The sequence below is a fragment of the Sorex fumeus genome, unplaced genomic scaffold (assembly GCF_029834395.1).
Source record: "Sorex fumeus unplaced genomic scaffold, SorFum_2.1 ptg000037l, whole genome shotgun sequence".
Lineage (NCBI taxonomy): Eukaryota > Metazoa > Chordata > Mammalia > Eulipotyphla > Soricidae > Sorex > Sorex fumeus.
The window spans coordinates 23,827,772-23,840,912 of record NW_026606094.1 but is presented as its reverse complement, the minus strand read 5'-3'; the positions used below and the strand labels follow the sequence as shown (position 1 = coordinate 23,840,912).

General features: G+C 41.1%; 1 protein-coding gene across 1 annotated transcript in view; it reads right to left on the bottom strand.

Annotated features, from left to right (window-relative positions):
* The window catches only part of LAMB4 (laminin subunit beta 4), a 108,288-nt gene that overhangs the window by 48,788 nt on the left and 46,359 nt on the right, over nt 1–13,141 (bottom strand). Inside the window, exons 14-16 of the mRNA XM_056118553.1 lie at nt 12,913–13,098; nt 10,905–11,020; nt 9,751–9,871 (exon numbers count right to left, since the gene is read on the bottom strand). Of these exons, the coding sequence (XP_055974528.1) occupies nt 9,751–9,871; nt 10,905–11,020; nt 12,913–13,098 (423 nt within the window). The remainder of the gene's footprint in view (nt 1–9,750; nt 9,872–10,904; nt 11,021–12,912; nt 13,099–13,141) is intronic.

Here is a 13,141-nt window from a genome sequence, read left to right as displayed (position 1 = left end):
AGATGTTTACACATGATGGCAAATAAAACCAGTCTTTATCTTTTTACTGTTCTTCTTATTATGCTTTCTCTTACTTGCTAATCAATTTGTCTTTAATTTAAAAGACGTTTAACTAAATTACTTATGATATACAAAGAAATTAGAACTTAATGCCTTCCATAGTGGTATTGTGGAATGTTAATTTCACAAAATTCTTTTGAAGAAGTTTTGTCTTTTTAAAAATCACATACAAAAAGTGGTATTCTACATCGAAGTACTTTTTTGGAGACCCACTATAGATCAATATATTGGAGGTTTGAGAAATTTTACAAGAAAAATGTTCTTCATGCAGCCACATTTGCAGCCCCATGACATCTCATATTCTATACCACTGATGTATCAAGAATAGCACACAATGGATAGGATTTAAGGTAGAAGGCAACCATCTTAATTAAAAAAAATATTAGCACATAAAGCTCAACTTGTAACAACATGTTAATAATCTCTTATACAAGAGCTCAATGGCTCCAGTGTAAGATACAACATTCTTCACACACTTACTTTTAATTTTTTTTTATCATTTTAAGAGAATTATTCATAACAAGCAACACAAAATAAATTATTTAGGGCCTGCTATTTAGGCAAGTTGAGTGGTGTTTGAGAAAATTTGAAATGATGGTGGTGGGTAAGGTGTAATGGTGGTGGGATTAGTATTGGAATACTCAATGTAATAAATTATTGTGAATAACCTTATAAAAGCAAAATAAAATTTAAAAATAAAAAATTAATTTAAAAAAGGAAATATACTCTTGAAGCTTGTTTCTGTGTTTATTTAAACACTTGATCCTATGTTCAAAACACACAATCTTTGGAGCTGAGAGATAGTAGAGTGGGTAGGGCACTTGCCTCACACTCAGCCATGCCCGTTTCAATCCCTAACACTACAGAGAACTGCCAGGAGTGATCCATGAGCACGAAGCCAGGAATAAGCCCTGACCACTGCTGGTATGTGCTCCCTTCCAAAAAATAAAAAAATAAAAATTACTATCTTCCCATAAAATCCTTATACATAGAGGCATTTTGAGAATTGCTGGTTTAGATCATATAGCTATTAATGGACAAATGCATCTTTATACACTTATTTTCAAGTACGATCATCCAGTGCTTAGCAGTTATGTGAAGAAAAACTATACAGTTAGATTTCTGAAGAATATTTTTTCTTTCCGTAGAACTAAGTACTATTTAAAATGTTACTATTAGCATGAATGATATAGTAGAGAATGCATTGTTAAAGCTGACTGATCACATCAAGAGGTGATTTAAGTTATTCGTAAAAGAAACAGCATTTAAAATATGTTTGAAATCAGCAGATCATTAGTGGTTGGAACTCCCTCTCCCCCATATGTCTTATTTCTTTGTTCATTCTGATATGAGTTCCCAGAGTCCTTTCCTTCAACCCACTCAGTTATTCCCTATTCGTCCTTTGACACATGAGGTGCTAGAACCTCCACCCTAGATAACTATTTCAGCACCCTACTCCTCTAACCTCTAACTTCATTGTCCTTGTAAATATTCATACTGATTACTGCCTATTACTAATTTTATTTCAGAGAAAAGAGAGCCTGGTAAAGAGAATGGCATTCCCTACATCTGGCCTGTCAAACTCCTGTCCCACACATCCTACCACCTCTCTTTGGCACCTAGAGAGTTTGCAAACAAAAGCTTGTAGAGATGCCTAGCTGTTCCCCCCTGCTCTCAGGACACTTCCCTGCAGATTATGCCTGAATTCTTCAGTTCCTTCCTTTTGGTTTTGCATTTGGATGTACTTAAGTCTTCCCTATTTGTAAATAACCTCCTTGACTTCATTGATTCCTTCTGCCTCTGCCCCCATTTCTCTTGATTTGATACCCAAATTTCTTGAAGAGTATCTCTGTGTCATTCTCACTGCTATATCTCCTACCCACTCATTAGAAAAAAAATTTAATTGAATCATCACAAGATACACAGTTACAAAGTTGTTTCTGATTGGGTTTCAGTCATATAATGTTCCAACACCTGTCCCTTCACCAGTGTACATTTTCCACCATCAATGCCCTCATTTTCCTTCCTGATGCCACCCTCCTCCCCAACCGCCTGTCTCTATGCTCTATGGCAGACACTTCTCTTCTTCTTCTTCTTCTTCTTCTTCTTCTTCTTCTTCTTCTTCTTCTTCTTCTTCTTCTTCTTCTGCTTCTTCTGCTTCTTCTGCTTCTTCTGCTTCTGCTTCTGCTTCTGTTTCTTCTTCTTCTTCTTCTTCTTCTTCTTCTTCTTCTTCTTCTTCTTCTTCTTCTTCTTCTTCTTCTTCTTCTCTCTCTCTCTCTCTCTCTCTCCCCCTCCCTCCCTCTGTCCTTTTAAGCATTATAGTTTGCTTTACAGGTACTGAATGATTATCACATGTTTGTCTCTTTACGTACTTTCAGCACTAAATTCCCTTATATTTGTGGAAAGCTTCCATTCATGGGCAAGTCCTCCTGATCCTTGTTTCTACTGTCCATAGATATTAGTCTCATATTATTATTTTTTATATCCCACAGATGAGTGCAATCATTCTATGTCTGTCTTTCTCTGACTCATTTCACTCAGCATAATACTGATTTATATTTATAAGCAAATTTTATGTCTTCATTTTTTTTCTTGTGGTTGTGTAGTATTTCATTATGTAGATATACATAGTTTTTTTTTTTATCCAGTCATCTGTTCTCTGGCACTCAGGTTGTTTCCAGATTCTGGCTATTGTGAATTGTGTTGCAATGAACATAGACGTGCAGATGGCATTTCTACTGTGTGTTTTTGGGTCCCCGGGGTATATTCCTAGAAGTGGTATTTCTGGGTCATATAAAAATTCAATTTCTAGTTTGTTGAGGAAATATGTTTTTCAAAAATGCTGGACCGGTGGGCATTCCCACCAACAAGGAATGAGAGAGTCCCTTCTCCTCTTGTCTGCGCCAGCACTGTTCTTTTCTTATTGATGTGTGCCAGCCTCTGTGGTATGAGATGGTATCTCATTGTTGTTTTGATTTGCATCTTCCTGATGATTAGTGATGATGAGCATTTTTCACTCTTCTCTCCAAAGGAGTTGATTTCCTAACACCCATCTTTAAGTGTTACAGCTCTACTTCTCAGGGCTCTCTCTTTCCTCATTTCACATCCGGTTCCTGGTTGATTCTGACCATGTGGTGTTGATTCTGACCAGATGGTCTGTGATTACCATCTAGTATGCTGATATTTGAATTTACATTTCCTGCCCACAACTCAATCATAGGTGCCAGGTCTCCATAGATCCACAGAAACAAGCCTAATTTTTGTTCCCCACACACCACAACTCAAACACACCTGAAACCTCCTTTCCTCTCTGTGCTGTTGCTGGGAAATATTGCCATCATCTGCCAAGTTGCTCAGTGTAGGGAAGTGAATGAGTTCATATTTGATCTCAGCCTCTTCATCACATCAACACTCTTTACACCCACACCCCCTGCTACATCAGTGACAAGCCTGGTCTAGCCCACCTCTTAAATGTGTCCAGGATGTATTTATTGCTCTCCTTCCTCTATTGCTTTTCTAATTTAGGCACCTGGATTACCAGAGTGGCAGCCAGCACAGGGCTCCAGCTTCTACTCCTGTCCCTCTCCACCATCAATTTTCTACCTTACAGTCACAGTGATCCTTTAAAAGGACAGCTTGCTCAGATAAGCTCCTATTTAAAACCTGACAGTGCGGTCCCATTGCCTCAGGGTAAAGTGTAAGTTCCACCACTTCATTCTTTTCATTCCTCTACCTCCCAACCTCTCAGCACCATAGTCTCACTAAGAAAATTACCACCCCTTTCCATGTTGAGAGCATTTTGGAAATTCCAAAGGGTGGTTTCAGTTGTCTCTGCAGTTGCGTGAGGTGGGTTACTGGAATTTAATGGGTGGGAGGTCAGAAATGCTAGACATTCTTCTCCAAATGTAAGTCTTCAGCAGAAAATATGGATTACTAGGAGAGACATATTACTATACCTTGAATTTCTTACTTAAAATTGGGTTTCTATTTCCTACCTCATTTCTACTATAATAAGGCTGGATCCAGCACATACATACACACATGTACATGCGTGTGCGCGTGCACGCGCGCACACACACACACACACACACATACCCACACGATACTTGATATAGGACTTAAAGAATCTTTGGTTAATTAAAATTACAGGCAAACTAGAAACAAAGTTAAAATTAAGTTTAAAGAATACATTTTTAGTGTTAGGATCTCACACTATGTTAGAGAGCAATATTTTGGATATATTGATCTAAATTATTGTTTTTTTGAAAATTCTATTTAAATTCAATTTAAATTCCTGTGTTTTTTTTAAGCCTTCTCTCATTTCCTTTTCTGTTTTGTTTAATCTTACAATCCTATTTTTCATAACTCTTTGATTTTATAATAGCTGAACTTGTTGAATAAAATTCAAGATACAGCTGCCTTGTACTGAAGTCTATAGGAGATGATGAAAGGACAAATTTCCAAGGTAAAAATTTCAAATGTTTGGGATTAGTGAGAAAGTACAGTGACTAGAGGTTGCTTGCCTTGTAAGCAGCCAACCAGGTTCAATACCTGGAACCCCATATGGTCCTCCAAGTACTACCAGGAGTGATTCCCAAGTGCAGAGCCAGGCGTAAGCCTGAAACACTGCTAAGTGTGGTCCAAAAAGCAAACAAAAAAAACCTTTTTTTTTTAATGTTTGATGGTTAAAAGTTTAATTTTTCGAGAACACAGTTCAGAAACCATAGATACTTATAAAAATTAGGTCAGGAGTTGATACACTTCCTGTGAAAGTCCAGATGGTAAATATTGACTTTTCGGCCATAACGTCTCAGTTCTGCCTTTGTGCTTGAAAGCAGCAGAGGACAGTAAGTAAACAATGGACACAACTATGTTCCAACAAAACTTTGTAGGACTAGTTTGATAATTTAACATGATGGTAGAATATTCCCACAAATACTTAAAAATGCAATTTTAAGAAGTCACTTTCATATTTACTCACAGTATCACTTGTTTTGGGTGTCCATCTCAGGAGTACTCAGAGGGCGCAGGGATCGCTCACAGCTATACTCAGCCTGAGAGCTCAGTATTAAGGCCCAGTGTTTCAGTGCCACTTGGGCCCAGCACTGCTGGGGACACCAGGGCATGTGGTGCTGGAAATTAAATCCGGGACCGCAAGCACTGAAAACTTATGTTTCTTGGCAACATAAATTCCCTTTAAAAAAAATTCTACAAAATTTTGTACAATTCTAATGCAAGTGGGATGAAACCATTACAATTCACACATTAGTGATGATCCTGAAGCTGAATCAAAGAAGGCCTTCTAGAAAATAATTTGACAAGTTATTTTAAGGGCCATTAAAACTTAGGCAAGTCATGACTATATTTTAAAACATTCAAATATGCATGTACCAACAACAAGAAGTAGCAAAAAGTAGAAACAACTCAAATGACCATGAGTAGAGGGAAAAGTTTTTGGATTTTTACCACTTACAAGCAAATTCAGTCAATGCCTGATGACAAACCTCAGCCTAAAATTGTGCAAAGTAAGATGGTTTTGTGTGTGTGTGTGTGTGTGTGTGTGTGTATGCATGAACAGAGGTTTTGGTGGTGGGGGGTAAAGTAGGGGAAATACTAAACCTAGCTCCTCAAGGAAATATTTTTCACAGTTACTTTAAATGATCAGAAAACTACACGAGCATGCAAATCTTAAGATATGATGTGAAGGGATAAAAATCCATGTTCATACCTCATGAGTACTCTGCTGATAGTAATATAAAATCACAGTATATAAAAAATAGGAAGTTTCAAGATGATAATAGTTAATGATGTAGAATTTCTCCCTCAAATTTTCTGCAATTCCATTACAATCCATGACTCAGACCAGGAACTCTAGAATTGGGCAGTGTGTTTCTGATTCCTGACTATCTCTGTGAACTTGTGCTCAGTTCTATTGCATGGAAAATGTCAGTAAGGGCCAGACCTAGCCTGCAGGGTTGTTGGGAAGACTAAGTAATAGGCTCTATGAAACACTTTGAACCATCAATTTCTCCAGTGATGGAGAAATCCCACTCCATCATTGGCACACACCATAACCTTTGCAATTGTTAATAGATAACTTTGATTTTGTTTTTGTGCCACACAAGGCAGAGCTCAGGGTTTGCTCCTGACCCTGTGCTCAGGCATCACTTCTAAGTGGGCTCAGGAGACCATATGGGATCCTGGGTAATGTATTCAGGTTGACTGAAAACAAAGCAAATGCCCTTCCAGCTGTACAACAGTTCTGGCTTAATAGATTACTGTGTAATGAAGTGTCGAAAACGGCATGGTGAGATTCGTGCCTTCTTGTCTCGGTCAGACCAATGATGTCGTACTTGATCATTCGCGCTTGTACCATCAGGTCCTCGATGGATGCATCTGATGCTAGCGTACGTGCATTGAAAGTACAGACGATCATTTTTGTCTTCCTTCGTTGTGGCAGCCTAGGTCGGCCTTGAGATTTTGTCGGCCTCTCCTTTCTCATCCTTCTCAGTGCTGCCATGTCGGTGAAGCCTTCAGGGTCAGGTGAATGAGACCAGTTGTAGTTACTGGTTTTGGCATATCGAATACACAGCGGATAGCTTGCCAGGCTCTTCCGTGCGGGCGGAATACTCTCGGTAGCTTGCCAGTCTTTCCGAGAGGTATAGAGGCTTTTGGGGTGACCTCTAATCACCCTTGTAGGTGTTACCATATTTGAACCCTATCAAATATGGTACGACAATTCCAGAAGACGGGTATTTAGTGTCTTATGATGTGTCGCGCGGCCGCTTGCGCGTGGGTCTCGCGTGGGTCTTCAGTTGTGCGTGTGTCTCGGCCGGAGCTGCCGCGCGGGTCCGGAAAGCGTCCTGGAGTGTGGCGACGGCTGGGTAGTGGATAAAAGAGGTGTTGGAGGCGTCGGTGTCCTTGTCAACACAAACTTGGCCAAGAGCATTGATTCATTCGAATGCCTAACAACCCGAATCGGACGTTTACATTTGAATAGATGTGGCTCACTGCCTGCAGTTTCTATCTTCGTTGTCTACGCACCAACATCTCATTATGATGAAAGAGAAATCGAGAAGTTCTACATGGAGCTAGAGAAGTTCTATAAAGAAGACCACACCTTCTACAAGATCATTGTGGGTGATTTTAATGCCAAGATAGGACCGAGAAGATCAGCTGAAGAACTTCACATCGGAACCCATGGCCTAGAATGGAACGAACAGGGTGAGAGACTGTCTGAGTTCATCATGTCGACCAAGACCATTCATGGTAACTCACAGTTCCAGAAGGCAGAATCTAAACGATGGACATGGGAGTCTCCCGGTGGACGATTCCACAACGAAATAGACCACATCATATTCAATCGACGGTTTTGCCTGACTGATGTCGCTGTTGTCCCAAAATTTCGAACGGGATCGGACCACCGTCTCCTTCGTGCAAAATTCTACTTCACAGAGCGGGGAGAAAGGGCTGCAAAGTTCAAAAAGAGAACTCCCAGAACGTCCACCAACTGGGAACTCTTTGGCACTATTGCGGCAACATGGGAAGATGCCATTGTTGACAACATTGACGAGGAATACGATCGACTGGTTCAGCACCTCCATGAATGTGCGAGGAACGCCAAGAGAGAGATAGCCACAAAAAGTCGCCTATCTTCGAAAACTCTTGAGCTAATTCGCCAGCGTGGTTTGGCGCATGCCTCAGGCAACCGCAAGCTAACGTCCGAGCTTGCAAAGCAGTGCAGAGATGCGATCAAGGAAGACCTCAAAGAGAGAAGAGCAGAAGTACTGGTAGATGCGGCAGAAGCCGGGAAAAGTATTCGTAACGCCCGCCTGTCCTTCGCCAACTATAAGACCAAGATGACTGCCCTCCGACGTCCTGATGGATCCATCACATCCTCCAGAACGGCAATGGAGAAGATTATCCATGACTTCTACTCAAATCTCTTCGATAGCCATGTCCACTTGCCGACATACCAAATTCCACAGGATGGGTATGTCGTTCCCAACGTTCTCCCTTCCGAAATCCGACACGCCATTTCGTCAGTAAAGAAGCAAACAGCACCCGGCCCAGACAAGGTCAGACCTGAACACCTGAAGAACCTGCCGTCAGTACTCATCAATACACTGGCTCGGCTCTTCACTCGCTACCTGTCTGAATGCAAGGTTCCATCTCAATGGAAAACCAGCAGGACCGTACTACTGTTCAAGAAGGGAGACATCCATGACATTGGCAACTATCGCCCGATCTGCCTATTGTCTGTCATCTACAAGTTGTTCACTCGAGTCATCCTGAATAGGATTGGCAGAACACTAGATGAAGGACAACCATGTGAGCAAGCAGGGTTCCGCAAAGGATTCAGCACCATCGACCATATCCACACGATAACCAAACTCATTGAGGTTTCTCGGGAGTTCAAGATGCCGCTCTGCTTAACGTTCATTGATTTAAAGAAGGCCTTTGATTCTGTTGAGACAGAAGCGGTCATTGAAGCCCTAGCCAATCAGGGCATTCAAGCCCAATACATCAGGATCCTCCGTGAGCTGTACTGCGGATTCACTACCAGGATCTCACCATTCTACAAAGAAGTGATCGTTGATGTCAAGAGAGGGGTGCGGCAGGGTGATACCATTTCACCAAAACTCTTCAGTGCCACCCTCGAGAACATCATGCGACGACTGGAATGGGAAGGAATGGGAGTGAAGATAGATGGTCGGCAACTACACCACCTCCGCTTTGCTGATGACATTGTTTTAATAACACCAAACATCAGCCAAGCGGCACAAATGCTGGCCGACTTTGACCGTGAGTGTGGAAAGGTAGGACTACAGCTGAATCTTACGAAGACAATGTTTATGAGAAACAGCCTTGTTCCTGATGCCCCATTCATTCGCTCTCAATGGAACGACCATCTCCGAATGCAACAGCTATGTGTACCTAGGTCGAGAGGTCAACATGACAAATGACCTGGCACCCGAGCTGCGCAGGAGGAAGAGAGCGGCTTGGAACGCCTTCAAGAACGTCGAAGAAATAGCTAAGAGGACGAAGAACCTCCGGCTCCGGGCACATCTCTTTGATTCCACTGTTCTTCCTGCATTAACATATGCCTCAGAGACCTGGGCCCTACGCAAACAAGATGAGAACGCTATTCAGGTCTCCCAAAGAAGAATAGAAAGAGCTATGCTTGGAATATCACGTTTCACTCAAATGAGAGAACGAATCCGGAGTTCTGACATCCGTCGACGATCAAGGATCAGGGACGCTGTCTCATTTGCCAAGGTGTCGAAAATCAGATGGGCTGGTCACGTAATGAGATTTAAAGACGACCGCTGGACTAGAGCTGTTACCGACTGGATTCCACGGGATGTCAAAAGACCGCGTGGCCGCCCACCTACCAGATGGTCAGACTTCTTCGTCAAGATCATGAACGATCGGTTTGAGGCCCTTCATGTTCCCGGAGCGAACAGATGCCATTGGGCTACACTAGCACGCGACAGGGACAAATGGAGATGTTACTGGCGCCCGCTCGAGCAAATCGACGACTAACGGGAAGTTAAGTGATTAAGTGATTAAGTGTAATGAAGCAAATACATTTGTGTTTCTCAAGAAACATTTCACCAGAATCTAAAAGCAGAATTATAATGGGACTGAGTTCAGAAGGAAGTGCCCACAGTGTTCTGTGATACTTACAGAATCAACCAGGATGTGTGAATGAGCATGGGAACCTCCTTCCAGAGACTGAGAAAAATAGACATCTATGGAATACTGTACATCTGGTTCTAAGCAGATGGTTGTGGGAAGCAGCATGACTCTGTATTAAAAAATGAGACAAAAACTCAACACGAAGTTCAGTTATGTAATCAGACAGGCAATAATATTTGGACCCATCCCACCTGTGTTTGGAGGGTTGTTGCACCATAGGCTGGAGGCTATCTATGGGTCTAAACTAGCTCAGAGGGTTTGGTGAACTGTTAATTCACACTTTGGGGCTTTTTCAAAGGGTTATGCCAAATAATAAAGTCTCAGGAAAGCTTTTCCATGGGGCTAGAGTGATAGTACAGAAGAGAGAGCATTTACATTGCACACAGGCCACTCTGGTTCAATCTCTGGCACCCCAGATGGTCCTCTGAGCACTGCCTTGAGTGGTTCCTGAGTGCAGAGCCCGGACTCACCCCTGAGCATTGCCATGTGTAGTCCCAAAATAAAACTGAGAAAAACTATTGCCCATGACACTTCTGGGGAAAAGATGAAACAAAGGTTCCTTAACCATGTTATTATCACTAGGATCTCAGTTTAATTTTGCCACAAATTTCTGGTGAAACAAAATGTGTGGCCCTGAAATACATGGATTTTTTTGCCAGACTTTCAGCTGTTAAGATTGCCTAAGCTGAATATTTTACCCTGATCTCTGGGCAACACATCTAGGTATTCTTGTTCTCAATATCTTCTTCATTTGTAAAAGATAAAAATCTACCCCATGGAGTTATTAAAAAAAGTAAATATAAAGCATACGGGCTGGAGCGATAGCACAGCGGGTAGGGCGTCTGCCTTGCACGCAGCCAACATGGACGACCCGAGTTCGATTCCTCCGCCCCTCTCGGAGAGCCCGGCAAGCTACCGAGAGTATTGGATATGCCAGACACACTAACAACAAAGTCTCCAATGGAGACGTTACTGGGCCCGCTCAGGCAAATCGACGATCAACGGGAGGGCCTTTACCTTTACCCCTCAATAAGTACTTAATAAATGGTATACTTTCCTTCCATTTTATTCTTGGATACAAATAGTTGATATACAAATGAAATTCTAAAAGATCATTATGGTTTTAGCAGATTCAATAGTACCTGGAAGTAGTTGGTAAGGTAAACAGTGAAGACTTTCCCTGTGGGGTCTTATGTGAACAGTGCTTTCTTTCCTCAGAGGGGGTTACCATGATCTGGGCAGCCCAGTTGGCTGAAGTCTAGATAGGGGGATAGAAAAGCATGTTACTGTAATTCCAAAATTGAGTTATTCATGTACAAGCATGTGAAACTTATACCTATGTACATACCATATAAAACATGTCCATATTCATCAACACATTTAAAAAAATATAGCTTTGCAGTTATACATGCCGAAGCATGCACAAACATGTAGCTAATGGAGAATGCATGCAATCAAATTAACAACCCGTAGCCACCCAGAAAATAAAATTTTGGAACTGAAAGATTCTTAGAGGTTGGCCTCCAACCCAACTCTCTGTGTCTGAGAGAATATTCGGGTACAAAGAATATTGTTTCTGTAGATTAGTTCATGGAATGGAAAAAATTTGAGCTTATAATAGGTCTGATATCAAGCCATATCTCCCAAGGTGTTATATCCCAGAATCACAGTGCAAAGAAATAAAAATCTGGGATCCCTAAAAACGTTTACCTGTGTTTTGCATATTCATATATTATATGAATTATGCTATTCTATGCTACTTAATAATTATCATGTTCGAAGTTATAGGTGTATAAATATATATGTCTATATTAAAACCTGTGCTAATTAGCTACACTCTGGACCTCAGAGATGTGTCCTCTCTATGAAAAAGTCAATATATACAAATATATATATATACACACATATATATATGTTTTGGGGGGCTGGAGCGATAGCACAGTGGGTAGGGCATTTGCCTTGCACACGGCCAACACGGCCAAGTTCGATTCCTCTGCCCCTCTGGGAGACCCCGGCAAGCAACCGAGAGTATTTCACTAGCACAGCAGAGCCTGGCAAGCTCCCCATGATGTATTCAATATGCCAAACACAGTAACAACAAGTCTCACAATGTTACTGGGTCCACTTGAGCAAATAGATGAACAATGGGAGGACAGTGACAATGATGATATATTTTGGGACCACACCTGGTAGTGCTTAGGACTTACTCCTGGCTCTGTGCTCAGGGATCACTTCTGACAGGGCTCTGGGAACCACGTGTAGTGTTGGGGGCCTGGTTGGCTCTGTGCAAGCAAATACCTTCTGCAATGTACTATCTCCCTGACCTTATACAGAAATGTTTTAATGGCTTTCTTATCATTAGATAAAAGTTCACTGAAATCCCTTGAACTTCATTTGTAAGTTAAAAACAGGAGACGTGTCATATCAAAGCAATTTTGGTCATGCAACTCACAGTGCAAGATTACACAATGCCCCCAGAGAGTCTTTGGAGACTCTAACATCACTCCCCAGATGCAGATCTAGAAAATAGTTTGGGGACTAGATGGTCTGTGAGGTTTCAGATTATCAAAGAAAAGATTATAAAACAACAATCAAAAATACTTGGAACTATTGTTCTTGATCAAGTATTTTTCTAATTTGAATTATATTCTCTCAAATTTTTTCTCAGAAAGTAAATTGAAGGGGTAGTAGCAATGCAGTGGAAACAAGACTTATAGTCTGCTTTTAATTTTTTCTCTTGTTTCAGGGAAAATACTAATGCAAACAAATGCTTTTTTCTACATTCATATGAGTCAGTTTATGCACATGTTAGTTTATTAACATTTTTAAGGAAAATAATATTCCAGGAGGGAGTATTTGCACTAATTAACTATTTATTGTTTTTACATATTCTGTTATAACTTCTTTACCAAACTTAAATATATACTTTTAGCTTTAGCTTCTCTCCATGGAAGAAAACAAGCATGTGAGTGTACAACTCATTGTGTTGCTTTAAAATCTTTGGGAAATTTCATTTATAATGCTCTCCAGATGTTCACTTTTCTTGCAAATCATTTTACGACCAACCTGTGTAATAGGACTAGAATGGAAACTCTAGTGTGAGAATGTACTCTGTTTTTTACCACTGAAAAAGTTGAAGTTAAATGATACCTGTGCTTCATAGCGAATGGCAATAGCAAAATCCATGGGAAAGGGAATGTTGTTGATGACAAATCTCAGGCCAGTCCCAGGGAGAACCTTCGCAAACCCAGGGCCTGTCCATGTTACAGGGGTCCCTGGAATAGGCTCTCGGAAAATAACGTGAACAGCAGACACCTGTTCAGAAGCTACGGAATCCTACAAGGAGAGAAATGGACATCACTTTCCTTATATTCAATGC